The sequence below is a fragment of the Agelaius tricolor genome, unplaced genomic scaffold, assembly GCF_023055355.1.
Source record: "Agelaius tricolor isolate 1412-34295 unplaced genomic scaffold, bAgeTri1.0.p SCAF_11, whole genome shotgun sequence".
Taxonomy (NCBI): domain Eukaryota; kingdom Metazoa; phylum Chordata; class Aves; order Passeriformes; family Icteridae; genus Agelaius; species Agelaius tricolor.
This window is the reverse complement of record NW_027269271.1, coordinates 24,468,913-24,485,412: the sequence shown is the minus strand read 5'-3', so window position 1 is coordinate 24,485,412 and position 16,500 is coordinate 24,468,913. Positions and strand designations below refer to the sequence as shown.

Sequence of the window (16,500 nt, the reverse complement as noted above, 5' to 3'; positions counted from 1 at the left end):
ATGCTGGAAAGCAGCATGTGGGGGCAATGGGCAAGCGAGGAGGTTCAGCAGTGCTGAGTTCTGCTCCTCAGCACCTTGAAGCCCTTTGGAAACCAGAGATCTCTCCAGCAACACAAATGCCACTGGCAGCACTAAATGCACCTGATTTATCCCTCAGCATGAACACTGGGAAAGCTCCATCCCCACTGCACAGTACTAGGCAAAGCAGACCTAATTTATCAGGATTTCCAGAAGTAAAACATAATTAAAAATATAAAAAAGGCAAGGAGGTAAAGGTAAGGTAATCACATGTGATTCTGCAATGAAAAACTGGGTTGGAAACTACTGATTAGATGTCCCTGGGGCCAAAACTTTGGCTGTTGGCATAGGAGGCTCCCTTGGGTTCGTTTTAGGCAACTGCATAACCCCAACTTTATTTAAAAAAATCCCAAACCCTATGCTTCCTCCCAGCCATAGAAGAACTCATGCAGCTCCTGTGCATGTAGATTAGATCAATCTCTTTGCTTATTATTAAATTTTAACCGCTTTCAAAAGCCTCCCCATGTCCTTTTATTCTATGCTAGTTTACAAGCTATTAATAAACATGCCAACCCCAAAACAAACCACTGAATTTCTAAAATTTATACTGAATTAAAAAAAAGTACCACGAATAAGATTTTACATAGTAAATTCCCAGATAACAAAAGTCTTACTACAGATGATAACAAGGCATAATGGTTTAATTTTGCATGTGAGAAATGTATAATAATAATAATTGGTGTGGGTTCCAGTTTCTGGAGGCCTTTTACTGCATGAGTTTCCTGTAACCTTGAAATATTATGAATGTAATAGCATTGCTCTGGTTCACAAAAAAGAAAAACAGGCAAAGCAGCAGAGGTACTTAGGGACAAGAAATGCAGCTCTTTCCTACGGCTGAATAATGTTCAAAATATACATGTGCTGCATGAAAAACTGATGTAGATTTTTCAAGTTCTACTGAATTCTTAATAAGCATTTTCAAAATATTTTTTCCCCGATAATATGCCTTTAAAAGCAATTTGGAGAGCAACTTTTCACTGCAAGTGGAAACTGCTGAGTCCAAGCCTGCATTTCCACCTGCAGCAGTTGATAAGATGGTAGATTTTGCTGCCTTGCCTTACATATTCCTGTAAGTGTTTCCATTAGCTCTACAAAACCAGGCTGTGAGCATTTTGAGGTATGGCCCACATGCCTGTCTGTGGGCTGGTATCTGGATGGTCTGAGGGAGGTTTGGAAGCAGCCCTTCCTAAGAAATCCATGCAGCTGCTCCACCACTTTCATAACCCTCAGCTCAGCACTTCTGCTCTTCACTGATCAAACATCAGGGGAAAAACTTGCTTGAAACAATCCTTAGAAATACACCAGAATCCAAGAAATATTTTAACTTCAGGGAATACCACTTTGTCCAAACCACAATCTTTAGCCAGACTGCCAAAACCCACAGTACTGGCTACATTACATCGTATCTTTTTTTTGCAAGACACAACATCACTGATATTACTTGTACCAATATTCAGTACAGTAAAAATTCTATTTTTATATTAACACTTTTAGCTTTGAAATACAAATTAACTACAGAAGAAAAATTAAGAAAATGGTGCAAATCAAAAGCCAGCATTCAAAAAAATGATCAAAGGAGTTTCAGATAATTTGAATCTGATCTGCTGTTTGCTCCTGTTCAATTTTTTGATTCACATCCCTTAAGCTGTATTATTTGTCAGAATTTGGGGTGTGGAAATCTTCTGTAAGCTGTTCCAGAACAGCTTTATCAGCCATGCAGCAAAAACGGTGACAGTGTAGAAGCTTGCTTTTCTTGTGAGACCACTTAAGAAGGTCATTGAATAACTAATGGTCTATTACAAACAATGAAATAAGAGACTTCGGTGGGAAGCCTCCAGCTTTTAAAAAAATAAATCAAATTAAGGATGTGGAAATTGAGAAAAAATTTTTTGTTGAGAACAACATATTCTAACTTGTGAGAAACGTGCTTTCAACACCTGATAAGGACAGAAGTGTCACTAAAGGAGAACTCTGTGACAAAGTATTTCCTTTGAAAACATAAGGAAACATGTAACTTGTGAATACACCATCAGGTACTTCACCTGTTTATGGATAATGGTATCACTCTGGCTGTTCTATTCTACATTTAAGCCTCACTGTCATGCTTTAAAGAGCTTCCTGTTACTTTCCCCTCTCTTTAACAATAGCAGCAATTTCGGAGACAAGAGATTTCATCTTCTGCATGTCCGTTCATTGTTCCAAGGAGGAGCTCGTTAACCCCCTTACAATGGAGAATAAAATAGTGATGAAATTGCCAGAAACAGTTCCAACTACTTTCTCCTGTTCCTGAATTGAGCAAAAGGCATTTTATATTGTCTTACCTTTATGGTTTTGGTCTGGAGTCTGAGTCCATTTAAAGTGTTAATGGCTTTCTCTGCATCCTTTGGATCAATGTAGTTAACGAATCCATACCCTAAACTCTGCCCTGTTGAAACACAAGAAATAAAGAAAAAAGGATTCAGTATTTTTCAGCACAGGAACAACTTCCAAGAGTGGAAGCACAATATTCTTAGGCAGTTCATTTCATTCCTGCTTTCCCTTAGAGGCTCTATGCTGTTTTTCACCATTTCTTTATCTCCTTAATACAGGGGGAGCCATCATAACTTTAAACTGCTCCTCTTGAGAGCCTTCTGTAAGAACGAGAAGCAGCAACTCCTCACCCTGCCTTCCCCAGGAGTTTACTGCTAAGCATGTATGAGACTTGACAGCAACAGAACTGTGTAATAGTTTTGTGCTGAGCTCCTAATAAATATAACTGGCTGACCTGCCAGTAACAAGGCCACCTCTTAAAATTAAATAAACACACATGTATAATTTTGCTGCTGTTTGTAAACAAGTCTTGAAGTATTTAAACCACAAAATTAGGAAACTGCATTTTTACACTAACCTTGAAGGAGCTGAGGAACAGAAAACCACCTTTACATCTCTTTTTACTGCTCAGTGAGCAGCCAGTAAATAGGAGAAGGGACAGCCCAAATTGCAGCCGGGCGAGGGACCACATTAGAGCTCCCCTCGGAGCATTCAGGATGACAGCAAACCCAAACAGTGCAACAACTGCTGCTGTGCACGGGATGGCAGGAGGCCACTGCAGCAGCCAAAAGCCTTTCAACAGCTTCTGCCTGCCCAGCCAGACCCGTGTGTGTGTCTGCAGCAGGAACAGAGCCGGTTAATACCTGGGCTAAGTGACACGGGGCTGGAGAGGCCGTGCTGTGGGCACTGCAGGGATCACACACACACACGGGGCTGTGGGGCTGCACAGGGCTGGGAGAACCTGCTCCACAGGGATCTTCTCCCAATTCCCAAGCAGCAGCTTTGCAGCACCGATTCTATTAATGCAACGTGACAGACAGCCGCTTCCAGATCCCTTCCTTCCAGCATCCTACTGAACTTATTTTGCATGTTTGGAAAACACAGCTTTTTTTTTTTTTTTTTTTTAAGGCACATGAACTCAAACACGCACAGATAATCACATTTCAAGAATCAGTAAGCCCAAGCAGGCAGGTGAACCATCCTGTCAGGCTCCCTCTCATACACCCTTCTGTGTATCTGGGCACAGCATGCCAAAAAACCACCTGTCCCTCGGCACTGATGTGCAGGGGATCAAAATGCTGCTGCTCACAGGCAGTGAGAAAGGAAACATGTGAAAATCCCTCCCCAGGAGAGGAGCAGCATTTGTGGAGATTTCTAGCCACGGGAGCAGCAAACAGCGACCCAGCTCCTGCTCACCAGGAGGAAGGGGAGGTTGGGAAGGCAGCTGCACACCAAGTGCCTTGATGTCCCCTGGAGGCACAGATCCTGCCTCCCAGCACAAAGCTTTGTTTCTTTGTCTCCTGGACTACAAAAAAGCATCTGTGTGTTTCTCAAAGTCAGACGCCACCAAAAATACAGCGTTTGCTGTAACACAAATATAGGGAGCGCTTCTGTCTTACAAAATCAGATCAAAGCCCTAAAAGCTGCTAACTATGCAATGGAAGACTTTAAAAATCCATGGAAACACTGCAGTTCATGCCTGAAATGCCCACATGCAGGCGAAGGAGAAGAAATGGCTGTTTTAACATGCAATACAGCCAGGGAGCAATTCCGTCCCATCAATTTAACTTCAGAAAAAAGTATAAAAACATACTCGGTCTTCCTGGAGAGCTGAACTAATCTCAGCAAAAATATTCTTACCCAAGTTACATGACATTAACCAAGAATGACCTGAAGTCTGGCTGAGCACAAAGCCTGGAGCAAAAATACTGTAAAGATACTTTCCCTGCCATGCCTTCTTCTGCTTGCTTACCTGAGGTATTTTATACAGCCCAAATCCCTGTGCCTCTGAACACATCAAATCTTTGATATGTTTAATCCTAAACAATCCTAGGGAGAGGAAAGCCATTCTCTAGGAAACAAACATCTTTTTATGGGGGGAAGGAGACTCAAGGATCAGAGATGGATAACCTGTGTTTGTATCCTTTCCCTATTAATCATCTCTGGGCTTCAAAGGCACATGGAAAGCAGGAGTAGCTGATGTGAGACTGGGATTAATGGCCAATGTCTGATCCTGGGCTTCCATGTCCACCCACTGCTATTGTCAAGGCACACGGACTGACCAACCTCTACAATGTATACACTGCTTTTCAACAATCTCCCATACAAACATTCTCACTTCTGCAAGTACTTACACAAGAGAGACCATGGACAGTAAACCCACAGACAGCACTAGCAGTAGGAAAGGAAACTGAATGGCAATACAAGAAAACAATGAGATCACAATTACATTTTTTTTTTGAGTCCCCCAGTAACATTCAAGTTATTTAGATACCATCATCTCTCTCTACCAAGTGGCAATGGCTAAATGTATTTTCTCCAAGGTAAAGGATAACAAATACCAAAACAAATAAAGTTGGTCTCGTCTTCATGCAGGACTGCAGAACCTGGCTTAATGAAAACTATCACACTGTCATACCATTTTTCTTTCAAACAACAGGTCTGCAGAAACAAGATTTCTTCTTGTTAGTGTATATACTCCTGGACATCAAGAAATATATGAAATTTGTAACAGGATAGCAGGCCTGTTACTCAGAAGCATTTGGTTATGAATTCATATCCCACTGATTGCTATATTAGCTGTACTGTATTCTCACAAAAAGGGTGAATGCTCAGAATTTTGAGCACTGAATTTCTGTTAATTCAATGAATGCCCTTTTATCTTAAAAACTCAAACTCCACACCCTTCACAGCCCATTGAAAGCTCAGTGCAGTTGTTTCCATCAGCAAATTCCTTCTGCTGTGTTCTGGCATAGACCTCACTGTACCAGTGAAGCTGAAAGGAAAAAAAACTTCCCATTAAGAGCTTTCCACTTCAAGGGTCTATTTTGTTTGGTTATTTTGTATTTTCAACAATCTTGCCTAAATATTATCATGTGTTTAAAAATTGACACAAACACCCCAGTCTCAAAAAATTGAAAAAAACCCCATCAGATTAGTTTTTTGTCTGCGAAAAGCTTTATGATGACTGTGGAAAACATCATTAAGTTTTACTGTGCTAAACATTTACAGTTAAGAAGCCAAAAAAATTTATACATGCAGCTAAAAACATGAGTTTCAAATTCCTCTCAAGAGCAATGTACCTTATGTCAGACAAAACAGACTCCAGATACGCAGGAACTAAAAATTGTTACAGGTGAAGAAAGGAAAGGATTTCTTCCAAAATACAGTAAACAGTATGAACTTCCCTATTTTTTTCATCATGTGCTCTTCCTGCATGTACTCCAAAAGGGTAACACTTCTTTGGACACAATCTGGCAGCACAAAGCAAGCAGCTGGACCTCTCAGTGGGATCCCACACAGACACTGTAGTTCATTCCCATGCTACACTTCCCAGGAACAGCACCGTAAATAGTAAATATTTTCTGTGATTTGGAATCCAATAGTTCATCACATGCTGTGATTCAGTAGGTCAGGCAAGAGATATTTCTAGATGATCCTAAAACAACACCTTGTTATCTTGCTATTCCCACTGCTCTTTCCGAATGTTTTCTCTAGCAGCAGAAAATGGACAGTGGACCTCCCAGAATCTGGTAAGGAATAGGTCTAAAAATGAGCAGTAACAGGGCTAGAAGTTACCAAGAACTTGACAGTCTTAAAAAATCAAAACAGGCAAAGCCAAACCCAAACTGGAAATGTACATGTTTTGCATTTGAGAAAGTCCCATTTCAGAGCTGAAACTTACACTTAAAACAAGTAATGAGAAAGAAGATAGGAAAAAAAAAAATCAATTCACCCTGTATAATCTTTAACCATACATCCAAAAACCTGCAACTGTTAAAAAGGCAGTGTCAAAGACCTGCACCTTCCTTTACTTCCTCTGTAAGTCAGTCTACATTGGCCAATTCCATATATATGTTAAAGGTAAAGGGAAAACACCTAGAAAAACCCCTGTAAGTTAGAACAAAAATATAATAGAAAACCAATTAAAAGAAAGGCATAAAACCCCTCTAGTAAAGGTTGGAATAACAAAATACTTTTTTTTTTTAGGTTACTGAAAAAAGATCCCTTAACACTCATCCTGACTCACCAGAAGATACTAATAGTAACAGTACAGAGACAAGAGGCATTATGTACACCTGAAGAAGTATGTGAAGATATACCCAGGTGAATGCTAAACAGGAGCTTCTGAAGTTATACATGTTTAAATTAAATGATCTGGATTATTTGCAGAGAACAGACTCCAAAAAAAGGGGCTAATGGCTCTCTTTTGTGATCAAGAAATTCCAGAAGCCTGGAGGAAAAATGTTTGCACTGGAATTCAAAGAGGGAGGACAGGAGAGCCCATGTACTTACAGGTCCAGCAGTCTAATGCTGAGCAAGGCAAATTTACAGAATATTCAATACTGGACTTCCATAATAAAGAATTAGTGAGGGGGTAATAAAATCAATGTCAATCAAATTAAGTCTATGGAAAACAGATTCTGTCAAACTGAACTGACAACCTTCTTGATGAGATTACAAGTTTGACCTATAAATTTTAAGAATGCCATTTAATCAACATTGATATACTTGGTCTTCTCTAAAGGACTTGATTTGGTACTGCTTATTAATTGACTAAAATAAAATTAACAGGGTACACATTAAACGGATTAAAGAAGCCAACAGATCTCTTACTGGGACTTGTGAACAGGAAATCACGATGAAGACCTGTAGGAAAGCATCTATCTCAGGAAACAGATCTTGGCCCTAAATTGTTTATTTCCACCAGTAAGTGGAAAAAACCCAAACTCCTTGCTTGAGAAAATTGACTGCAGAAAGACAGGAGGAGGAGAGGATAAGTACAAAGAGGACAGAGGGAAAGCACAAAGCAATTTAAGCTCCTCAGTAAACCACAAATACACACATTTGCACAGCACAAAGATTACATCCTGCCAAACCAAGTTAACTGTGCCATACTTTAGGAACGCTGAAATGAAAAGACTGACACAGGCTACATCAAGCTTGCACCACTGACACAAGAGTTAAAACTATTTTTGCCATACAAGTCACAGAATCAGAAATGGAAGGAAAAATTGCTGCTTCTGATCTGCCTGTGCTTTGCTGAGGAAGAGCCCAGTCCTGGTGCATGTGCTCCAAGCAAGACACTGATGCCTTGGTGATGGGGCCATGAGAATTGACCACAGCACAAGAACTCCTTCAGTAGAGATAAGGGGGTCAATCTGCCTACCTGATCAAAAAGTTGTGATAGTGCTTTGAATGAAGCTGGACCTGAACATTACTACATTAGTATTCACCTGAAGCACAAATTGTTGTTTCTTACTAATGTTTACCCACAGAGTTATGTACCCCAAATCCCACTGTTTGGCAAGTGAAACCAGACTAGAAACAATACAGCAAATGCTGTTTTCCTGTGGAAGCCATTTGCTCTGCTTTTTTGACATGGAAGGTAACACAAATTTAAGTACCTACCAACCATTTTGTCAGTTCTACCACTGGAAATTCTGAAGGCTTGATTTTTTTCTGAAAGCTATGCTCTAGCTCAAGCAGAAATTAATCCAGGGAACGTTTTGGCAGGATGTGTTAAGTGCTCAATAACCTCTTCTACTCTGAAGCTCTACAAATACACTGTTCCTGCTGGTTCTATGAAGAACAATCATTGCCACAAGCAAAGCAGAAGCAAACTACATCCTCAGAAAGTCTGAAGCCTTCCTACTGCAGGAAACTATTCTAAGAGCAACTGTGAGATGAGCACAACTTTTAATTGCCCACCTGTGACCAGGTAAGTTAAAAAAATGGTTAGAAACATCTTTTTTATTTGGAAATAAATTACTGTGGAATTAAAGAACTATGGTCCCCACTATAAGCAGCCAGTCACGAGAACAAGGACAGAATGGGACAGCAGTGATCTGAACTGCCTCAAATTGTGGTTTTGTTGTCCCCTGCCCAAATGAAAAGCCTAATTAAAGCTGCCCTCCCTACAGAGAGGCATACCGCGAGCGCCGACACCATCCCTCCCTTCGGAAGTAGGGCACGTCTGACAGCTCATCTCGCATCAGCCAGGCAGGAGTCAGACAGCAACAGCCTTCAGTCACTCTGCCTTGGGGACCAAAAGATAAATAATGCTCACCACCAATTCTCCACATCTCCCCAGATCCATTTTTGCCTGTTCAAACCTCGGTGAAATTCAGGGAAGGAACTGGTCGCAGGGTGAGCTCCTCTCTGTCACAAAAGCTCAGCTCAACTTGCTGTCCACCTGCGGCTCTTCCAAGCAAACCTGCACATAACTCTCCCACTTTTCCCAGTGTTTCTCAAGATTGAGATGCTTGTAATAAATAGAACCTATGGATGGATGGCAGGGAGATTGCTTTCTGTCTTTTAAGCAAGAGAAACCAAAGAGAATTCTGATGTTCAAGGCAATCCTGGCTCCAGCAGGCAGGCCCATTTCAGAACACCACCCTGTGAGCCTTCAAACCAATTCAGAAGTCTTTTAAACATATTCCCGGGATGAAAAGGAATGACTGCATCTCATACAAAAAGCTGTATGAAGTAGAGGATTTTGGAGAAGGTTACATAAATATCCTTGAGATGATATATTCATAATGTGCAAAGAGGGTCAAGTGAAATGACTTTCATGTTTTTTTCTTGTTGTTTCCACAACAGTCACCAACAAATAGAGCTGTTCACCTCAAAAAGGAGGTAAGCTATAGAGAGAAAATTCAGATCAAGAGAAAAGGAGATCTGATCATGAGCCCAGTTCAAAACCTGCTCCTTGTCTGACGCTTTTTTATACCAGTAAATGTCAGCCCCATTCATCCTCCACCACTTTACCAAGGAGAATCACCTGCTGTCACCCCAGCAATGCACACTGCAGTCTCAGGAGAACCAAACCAGAAGGGAAGCATCTTCTGCACACAGTGCTCCTAGAACCAAACAATTAAGCTAAGGCTGTCATTGTCACAATTCACTGCAACCCATCTATGAAGGGTAACTTGTTCTGTGCTTAGTGCAGCTCTATCACAGCACCCATTTAGTCTATAGCTTATTTACAATACAGACTCCTTATGTTTGTACAAATTAGGATTCATTCAATACACATTGTCCATGAACAGCAAGAAAACATTCTCACCCTATTAACTCACTTTTGTAAGAATTTAGGGAAAAATGCACAATCTTTCTCAAAGCAAAAACCAGACAGGCAAGCATGAGTGATAAATCATTTGTTTTTTGCTTTTTGCAGGAAGGCATCTGGGTACAAGATGGAACCTTCCATCAAATTACTATACTTGAATTATCCTTACTTCTTTTGAGACAATCCCACCCCTATACATTAGGAAATGTCAGCTGTATTTAAAAGCAATCCAATCTAGAGCCCCAGATATGCTGTGATGCTACAGTGCACCTACAATTAAGAAGCATGACTTGTCCTTGGCTAAAAACAACCACAGCACTATCCAAGTTCTGTAGATCCTTAAAATACAACTGGAGAGCAAAGCCATGTTGCAGACTAACAGTGAAATGCACTTTGAAAAGATCCCCTCCTAAGAAACATGCCCATAGCTTCACAAAAAAATAAAAAAAGTAAAGCTAACCCCAAACCTCTGGGAAAAATCCTCTATGTTCCACAGCTAGAGCACCTGCAAAGGCTACACAATGACAAAGATCCTCAGAGGGGACAGGATCCCTCAAGCAAACTCTCCTCCCAAGGCATCAGAGCCCTGATACCCAAACAGCTATAGCACTCCCCATCAGGTATCTGCAGAGAGAAAATTCCTATCACTGCCTAAATGCCAGAGAGACTCAACTAAAAGCTCATTCATGCAGGAGAGAGACCTTTTTGGGGAGCTCGAGGGGAGACACAGTGAGGTCCCACGGGAGCCCTGTGCTCACAGGATTTAATAAACTCCAGCCCAAGTGGAAGGGGCTCCTTTGCACCAGGCCTTCCCCAGCAGAGACGCTGCTACGTGATTAAAAAATCCCCCAAAGGAAGCCCTTGCAAACAGTGTGCTACATCCCACGTAAAACTCTCCCTCAGGGAGAGGATAAGAGAGGGAAAATGAACCAGACATACAGACACCACTCACTCAATTTTAATATCTGAATGGGAAGTGCCAGATACCATGACAACAAGCCTAGAAAAATAAAAGGGGAATAAAAAGAAGCGTTGCCCAAAATGTGAAACAAATCCTATAAATGTAGCTAAAGCAAATTATTAGTGCTGGTGAGGTAACTGCAAGCCCTGGACTTTCACATGTCTCTGGGAGGGAGCCACGAGGACCTGGACACAGTGACCTCAAAATCAAAGCAAGACTCCCCAAACCCATCTGCAAGCTCCCCATAACAGAAGGAAACATCATTGATCCAGCATCTTGAGTTAGAAAGCTTGATTTGGCCAGGCAGTGCCAGAGCAGATTACATGAGTTTTGTCTTCTTCTGTAGTTCTGACAAATCTTTTAATGCAAGATGGTGTAATTTAATGTCTTGATTTTCAGAGATGCTGAAGCAGTAGCAGGTCTTGTCTAAATTAAATACCAATTGACAGTAACTGCCATTTTCCAAAATTAGATACAGTAATTATTTTCACTTTAGAATGGCCCCATATATCCAACTCCCAGCACAGAACAAGATGGAGCACCCTTTGACAGCCTGCTGCTGCCCAGCACCACCAGATCCTGCCAAAAAATCCTACCTCCCCAAAAACTTCAAGAAGGCTTCCAAAACCATGCAACTACTCCATTTTACACTTGACCAGCAAGGTAAGACACACCTGCTCGTGAAAATTGTGCCTTACAGACTCCTAAAGGCTTCTATCATTTCAGATGTTCTGCATCTCACCTGAAACAAGGCTTTGCTCTCACGTGCAGACTACAGAGTCCACCCAAGTCAGCTGTGCCACTGCTGTGCTTGAGGACATGGACTAATCTGCCTGCAAAGTTTAAGTGGCACTTGGAGACAGATGCTGCTGACTTGGCTGGAGTCTTCCATGGTTCCCATTACCTTAGCATGGAAGCATTTTACCTCTGAAACACACCTTTCTTCACAAACACCACTGTGGAAAGCACTTTTATTCCTGTTTTGGAAAAGAAAAAACTGAAAGCATCACAATTTCCAGGGTGAACTTGGACAGAGTAACACAGCCACTATAAGAAGGAGCTAAAACTGCAGCTCCCCCCCTCTAAGACTGGAACCTTATCACTGGTCCATTGAGAGTTGTGCTGGGCTAGAGATATCTTGTAAACAACACACACATTTCATGTTCTGTAGAATATATTATCCTCCTTTTTCTTTTTTGTTTGCTTGCTTTTATCAAGTTTCTCTAAATGCAAAACTGAATTTTCAGCATGGGTGTGTTCGTACTACTGCAAGCAACTGATTAAATAGGTTTTGAAAAGCTATTGCTCCTGACATACACAAGACAAGTGAGTTCCATTTCTGAGCAAATATTTGGATTTTGCTCCCCTCAGTTGACATCTCTTGCTTCCCCTTCTTTTCATCTTCTCCTCCCCCTTCCTTCAAGGAGCACACAGCCTCTGAATTAGCAGCTGTTCTGAGAAGAGCAAGGCTGCACTCCTCCCTGCTTTGTCCCAGAACAGAACAGGGACTGTACTATAAAAATCCAGTGTTCTGGGGACAGGCATGAATGGACAAGAAACAGCCATGACTTGTCTATCCTGAACAGTAAATTCAATGCTGAAGAGACGACTTAAACACAAGAATGCAGACATTAGAAACAAACAGGCTAAGTGAAAACAAGATTCACTGAGAAAAAGTGAAAACAAATAGAACCAGGGAAAAAAACTCCTGAATGATGTAGCAGCACATAAAAATGGTTATCAGCAGTGTGAAAAAAAAATCTGCAAAAAGAATTAAAGAAGTCACTGCATTATACTAAGCATGCACTATGCTGTGGGAAGCAGTCCTCATCCCAAACAGGGGATGTCACACTGGGGAGAAAGGACACAGCATCACTGGACAAGCAGTACACAAAGAATGGTAAAGACCACACAACTCCAACAAGGAATGTATGCACCAGAGAAAAGGAAGGCAATGAACTGAAGGCAAATATCTGCAGTCATTACATTTTAAAAATAAGACCTAAGGCTCAAGAGTGACTTAAGATACAAGCTTAGAAATGCTCAGTGCTAAAACACTAAAATATGGTATCCTTTGATGAAATCTGACCAAAGTGAGATACAAAAGCCTATAGATACTTCAAATGTGTAAAGACTATGACTGAAGATGAAATATTGGAAGTGCTGCTTTTAATATTGTTATTCAAAAAAAGATGAAATTACAAGAGGGTAGAAAGAATTACTGTCTGGAACCAAAGAGAAAAGGCACTCCAAGAACATCAGCCAGCAGGTCACAGAAGAGGCACATGCTTCATTAGAGCAGATGTATCTTCCCTCCTGCATATCACCCCAAATGCTGGCACTTCTGAAATTTAGATGAAAGCAGAATGCAACTAAAAATTTAATACTGAACAATGGACCAGAAGCTGAAGGCAAACCAAAAGAAAGAGTGATTATTCACTGTTCAATAATTAGGCTTCAACCAAAGGCACAGTAAGTTCATAGTACAGGGAGCCCATACCATACCATATACACAGTTTTGGTGCAAATGTGCCAAACTTGTATGAGAAAGGGCAATGCCAGACACCTAGAGTCAAAGCTTATGAGAAGCTCCACTAGAAAATTATGGCAGTGAGTGGTAGAAGAAAGGCAAAAGGACAGAACCAGGACAGAGCCTGCACACAGACCAAGGTTCCTACTTTCATGAAGTGTCCGAGAACTGCAGAGTGGAAAGTCCTGGCACAACAAAAATCTTGCTTCATATGCTAGAGATTTTAATAAAAAGGCCAAAAACATACTCTATCAATAAGAAGGAAGCAAGCAGAGAACATGGGAAAGACACAGCCAAGATCTGGAAAAGCCAGTGCATCAGCAAACTTGGAATAATTTCATGTAGAAATGGTGGCAGTAATGCTTCCATTCTAGAGGAAATGGGAAAGGAACATAGAACTGGAAAAAACCAAGACTATGTTTTGCAAAACAAGCATATTAAGCTGGACATAATATTATACTGCAACATCAATATCTGAAACCTGTTTGACTGCAAACTCAAAAGGCCCTGGTAATTTTGTCATGAAATGATTTAATTCAGCAACATTTAAGGTTTTGTACCTCAGCCTCTGTCAAACAGCAAAAAACAAAAGCCATAACAATACTAACAAATTTCACAGTAATTCAGAACAATGACTCTCAATACCTGTTTTCTGTCTCATCAACAGCCTACTAATTAAACTCTGAGCTCTACTAACCACTTTTTCCAATGCACAGAGGCAAGTAATTTATTACAGATTGAAATACAAAATTTAATATTAACAACACAACTCGTGACTGCAGCATTTTTAATCTGATCAGCAGAAACATAAATAAAAGCTGCAACCTGACAGCTAAGAAGGTTAATCTGTAATAGTTAGATTTGCGTAGATGACTTTACACGGCATCTGGAAAGATGCTGAGAAAGGTAAAGCTACTTCATCATATTCCAAAACATGCTACCTATAGAAATTTTGCTATGCACTGAGATACAGACTGCAGGGAGCCTCACCATAAATTTGTTCCAGCTTTAAGACAGAACTTGCAAAATTTTAAAGCAAGAGCAGGAATTTCAGTTGGGTTTCAAATGTTTAAAATATTCCTTTTAGGTACCTGCAGGTAACAAAAGCAATGAAAACCACTTCAAGGAGAAAATATTATGACTTTGTGTGCACATACTACTTAGTTCTATCACTTAATCTCGGTAATTTTTTTGAGCAGAATATTAGCATGAATATGCGCCTCAGTAAATTTTCTCCAGCATAAAAATTCTGCTCTTTTCAAGATGGCAGATTTCTGCCATTGTTGGCTATCCACCACTAAAACCAGTGCAATTTCTGTGATACACTACTCTTATAAAAGGCTTTTCTCAATATTAAAGCAGGAAGGTGGTCAATAAACTTCTTCCTTTCCTTTCCAGTTTGGCAAAATACCTAACCTGGAGCAAGTGAGTACCATGATACTACCAACATCCAAAATGAAGGCACCAGAGCAGCTATTCCAATGCAGCAGAAAGCATAAGGGAAAAATATGTCACCAGTCAAGCTCCCAAAGCTGTTCATCTTTGGGGCTGGGTTTTTGGTTTTTTTTTTTTTCTTTTGGTTAACACAAAGTGGCTTCCAGAGCAGGAAAATGTTTAAAGAAACAGAGAACTGGGCAAAGATATGCACTGGTAAATAGAAATGACACAGATACAGCAAGTAGGAGAACAGAGGAGTCTAAAAAAGGAACTGCTGGAGAATACTTCTTGTTACATGTCCTATCTTCTCATGCCCTACCTACCATCCTCACAGCCAGGAAAGTGAATACACCCCCTCCATCCAGCCAACAGCTTCCCAGGGAAGGAGGAGGCAGCCTCATTTTTTGGGTCCTAGAATTCTGCAGCAGGAGGAGGGAAGCCTGTTGATACCTAACTTAAGGTGCTTCCAAATGTGTGTGAGCACAATTATCTGGAATAGGGCAGCAGGGAGATTAGAGCTTGTACTGCAGGAACAGCAGTCCCTCTAGTACAGCAACAATTAATCACACTGGCAATGCTGCCATTTGTTTGCTTGCAGGTGAGTATGACGCAGCTTTTTGTCCATCTGCTTTTGCAACACCCCTTGAAAACCATCTAACTGGAAAAAAAAAAAGACAGTTTAGGCTCTTGTGAATAAAAGTAGTAAGTGTTCAGCTTTTTGCCCCTCAAGCTGATATATTCCACTGATTAAACAGATGCTGAGAGTCATAAGAACAGCAGTACTGTGTCAGAGCAGAGATCTGCCTGGTCCAATATTCTGCCTCCAGCAGCACCTGCAAGTCAGTTACTTGCACTGAAATTCCTAGCAGGGACAAGCAGCAACATCTGCAAAGTCAGTGATGGATCCTGCTCAGGAATCCAACAACATGCAGCAGTGAGTCAGCCAAAGCAGTGCCAGTGAGCAAAGCCAAATAAATGGACTGGCCATGATGCTTGCTTTCTCTCTTCTCTTTTCATAGAATGAGAATTTCACAGGAATGAGAGTGGAGAGTGACCATTAGATTGTGGCATCACAGAAATGGCAAACATGGTACCTGAGCAAAACATTTCTTAATAGATGTGGAAAGATTCAGAAGGGGCCAAAACAAAACTCGGACTGTATCACAAACAGTTTGAAAAGTCAGAGGCTGCAGTACCCTATCAATGACTATTCCAGGAATGAAGCACAGGACATGAAGAGAATGCTGATGCAATCCAGAGATTTGTTGGCAAAGACTGCACATCAGAGCAACTTCCAATAGCCCAGATTCCCGAGATGGTTATCTGTGCTGACTCTAAGCACAGGACTGCCAGTGAGCTGCACACAAAGGCTGCTGGACTCCCAGCTCAGGCAGCAAGAGAAACCATGTTTTATGCAGGAGAAAAGAAGTGGTGAGCAGTGTTAGGGGTGTAGAAAACGCCCTCTCCATATATCCTTGTGTTTAACAGCAAAATTAGAAGTTAAGAAGTTTTAACTGTAAGTCAGTTTAAAATGGTGGCCTAAGTTTCCAAGCAGTGAGATTGAACTTCTGAAGTTTTCTGAAAGCAAATAAGGAAAATAAAGGATTTAAGGCCGGGCAAGACCTCCATGGAGTAAATATTCCAAAAGGAACTTTGCCCTTGACAAATTGCATATCATTTGACAAATAGAAAAGAGGTTGGCTTGATTATGTAAATGGATCTTTCCTCAAGTCACAGTTAGAGTAACCCCAAAAGCAAAAATCTGAAGGATGTATTCTGAGAGGATGGAAACTGAATGATGACTTTGATCAGTTTAGGGACTGCACATGAACTGAGGTGGTAGAAAACAGAAGAGAGGCAGGAATGCTGAGGACATTCAGACTCCTAGGAGCA

General features: G+C 40.9%; 1 protein-coding gene across 7 annotated transcripts in view; it reads right to left on the bottom strand.

Annotated features, from left to right (window-relative positions):
* ELAVL4 (ELAV like RNA binding protein 4) overlaps positions 1 to 16,500 on the bottom strand; it is a 64,969-nt gene that overhangs the window by 17,502 nt on the left and 30,967 nt on the right. For all 7 annotated transcript variants that reach the window (XM_071436699.1, XM_071436697.1, XM_071436704.1 and 4 more), the window contains exon 3: positions 2,400 to 2,503. In XM_071436699.1, the coding sequence (XP_071292800.1) occupies positions 2,400 to 2,503 (104 nt within the window). The remainder of the gene's footprint in view (positions 1 to 2,399; positions 2,504 to 16,500) is intronic.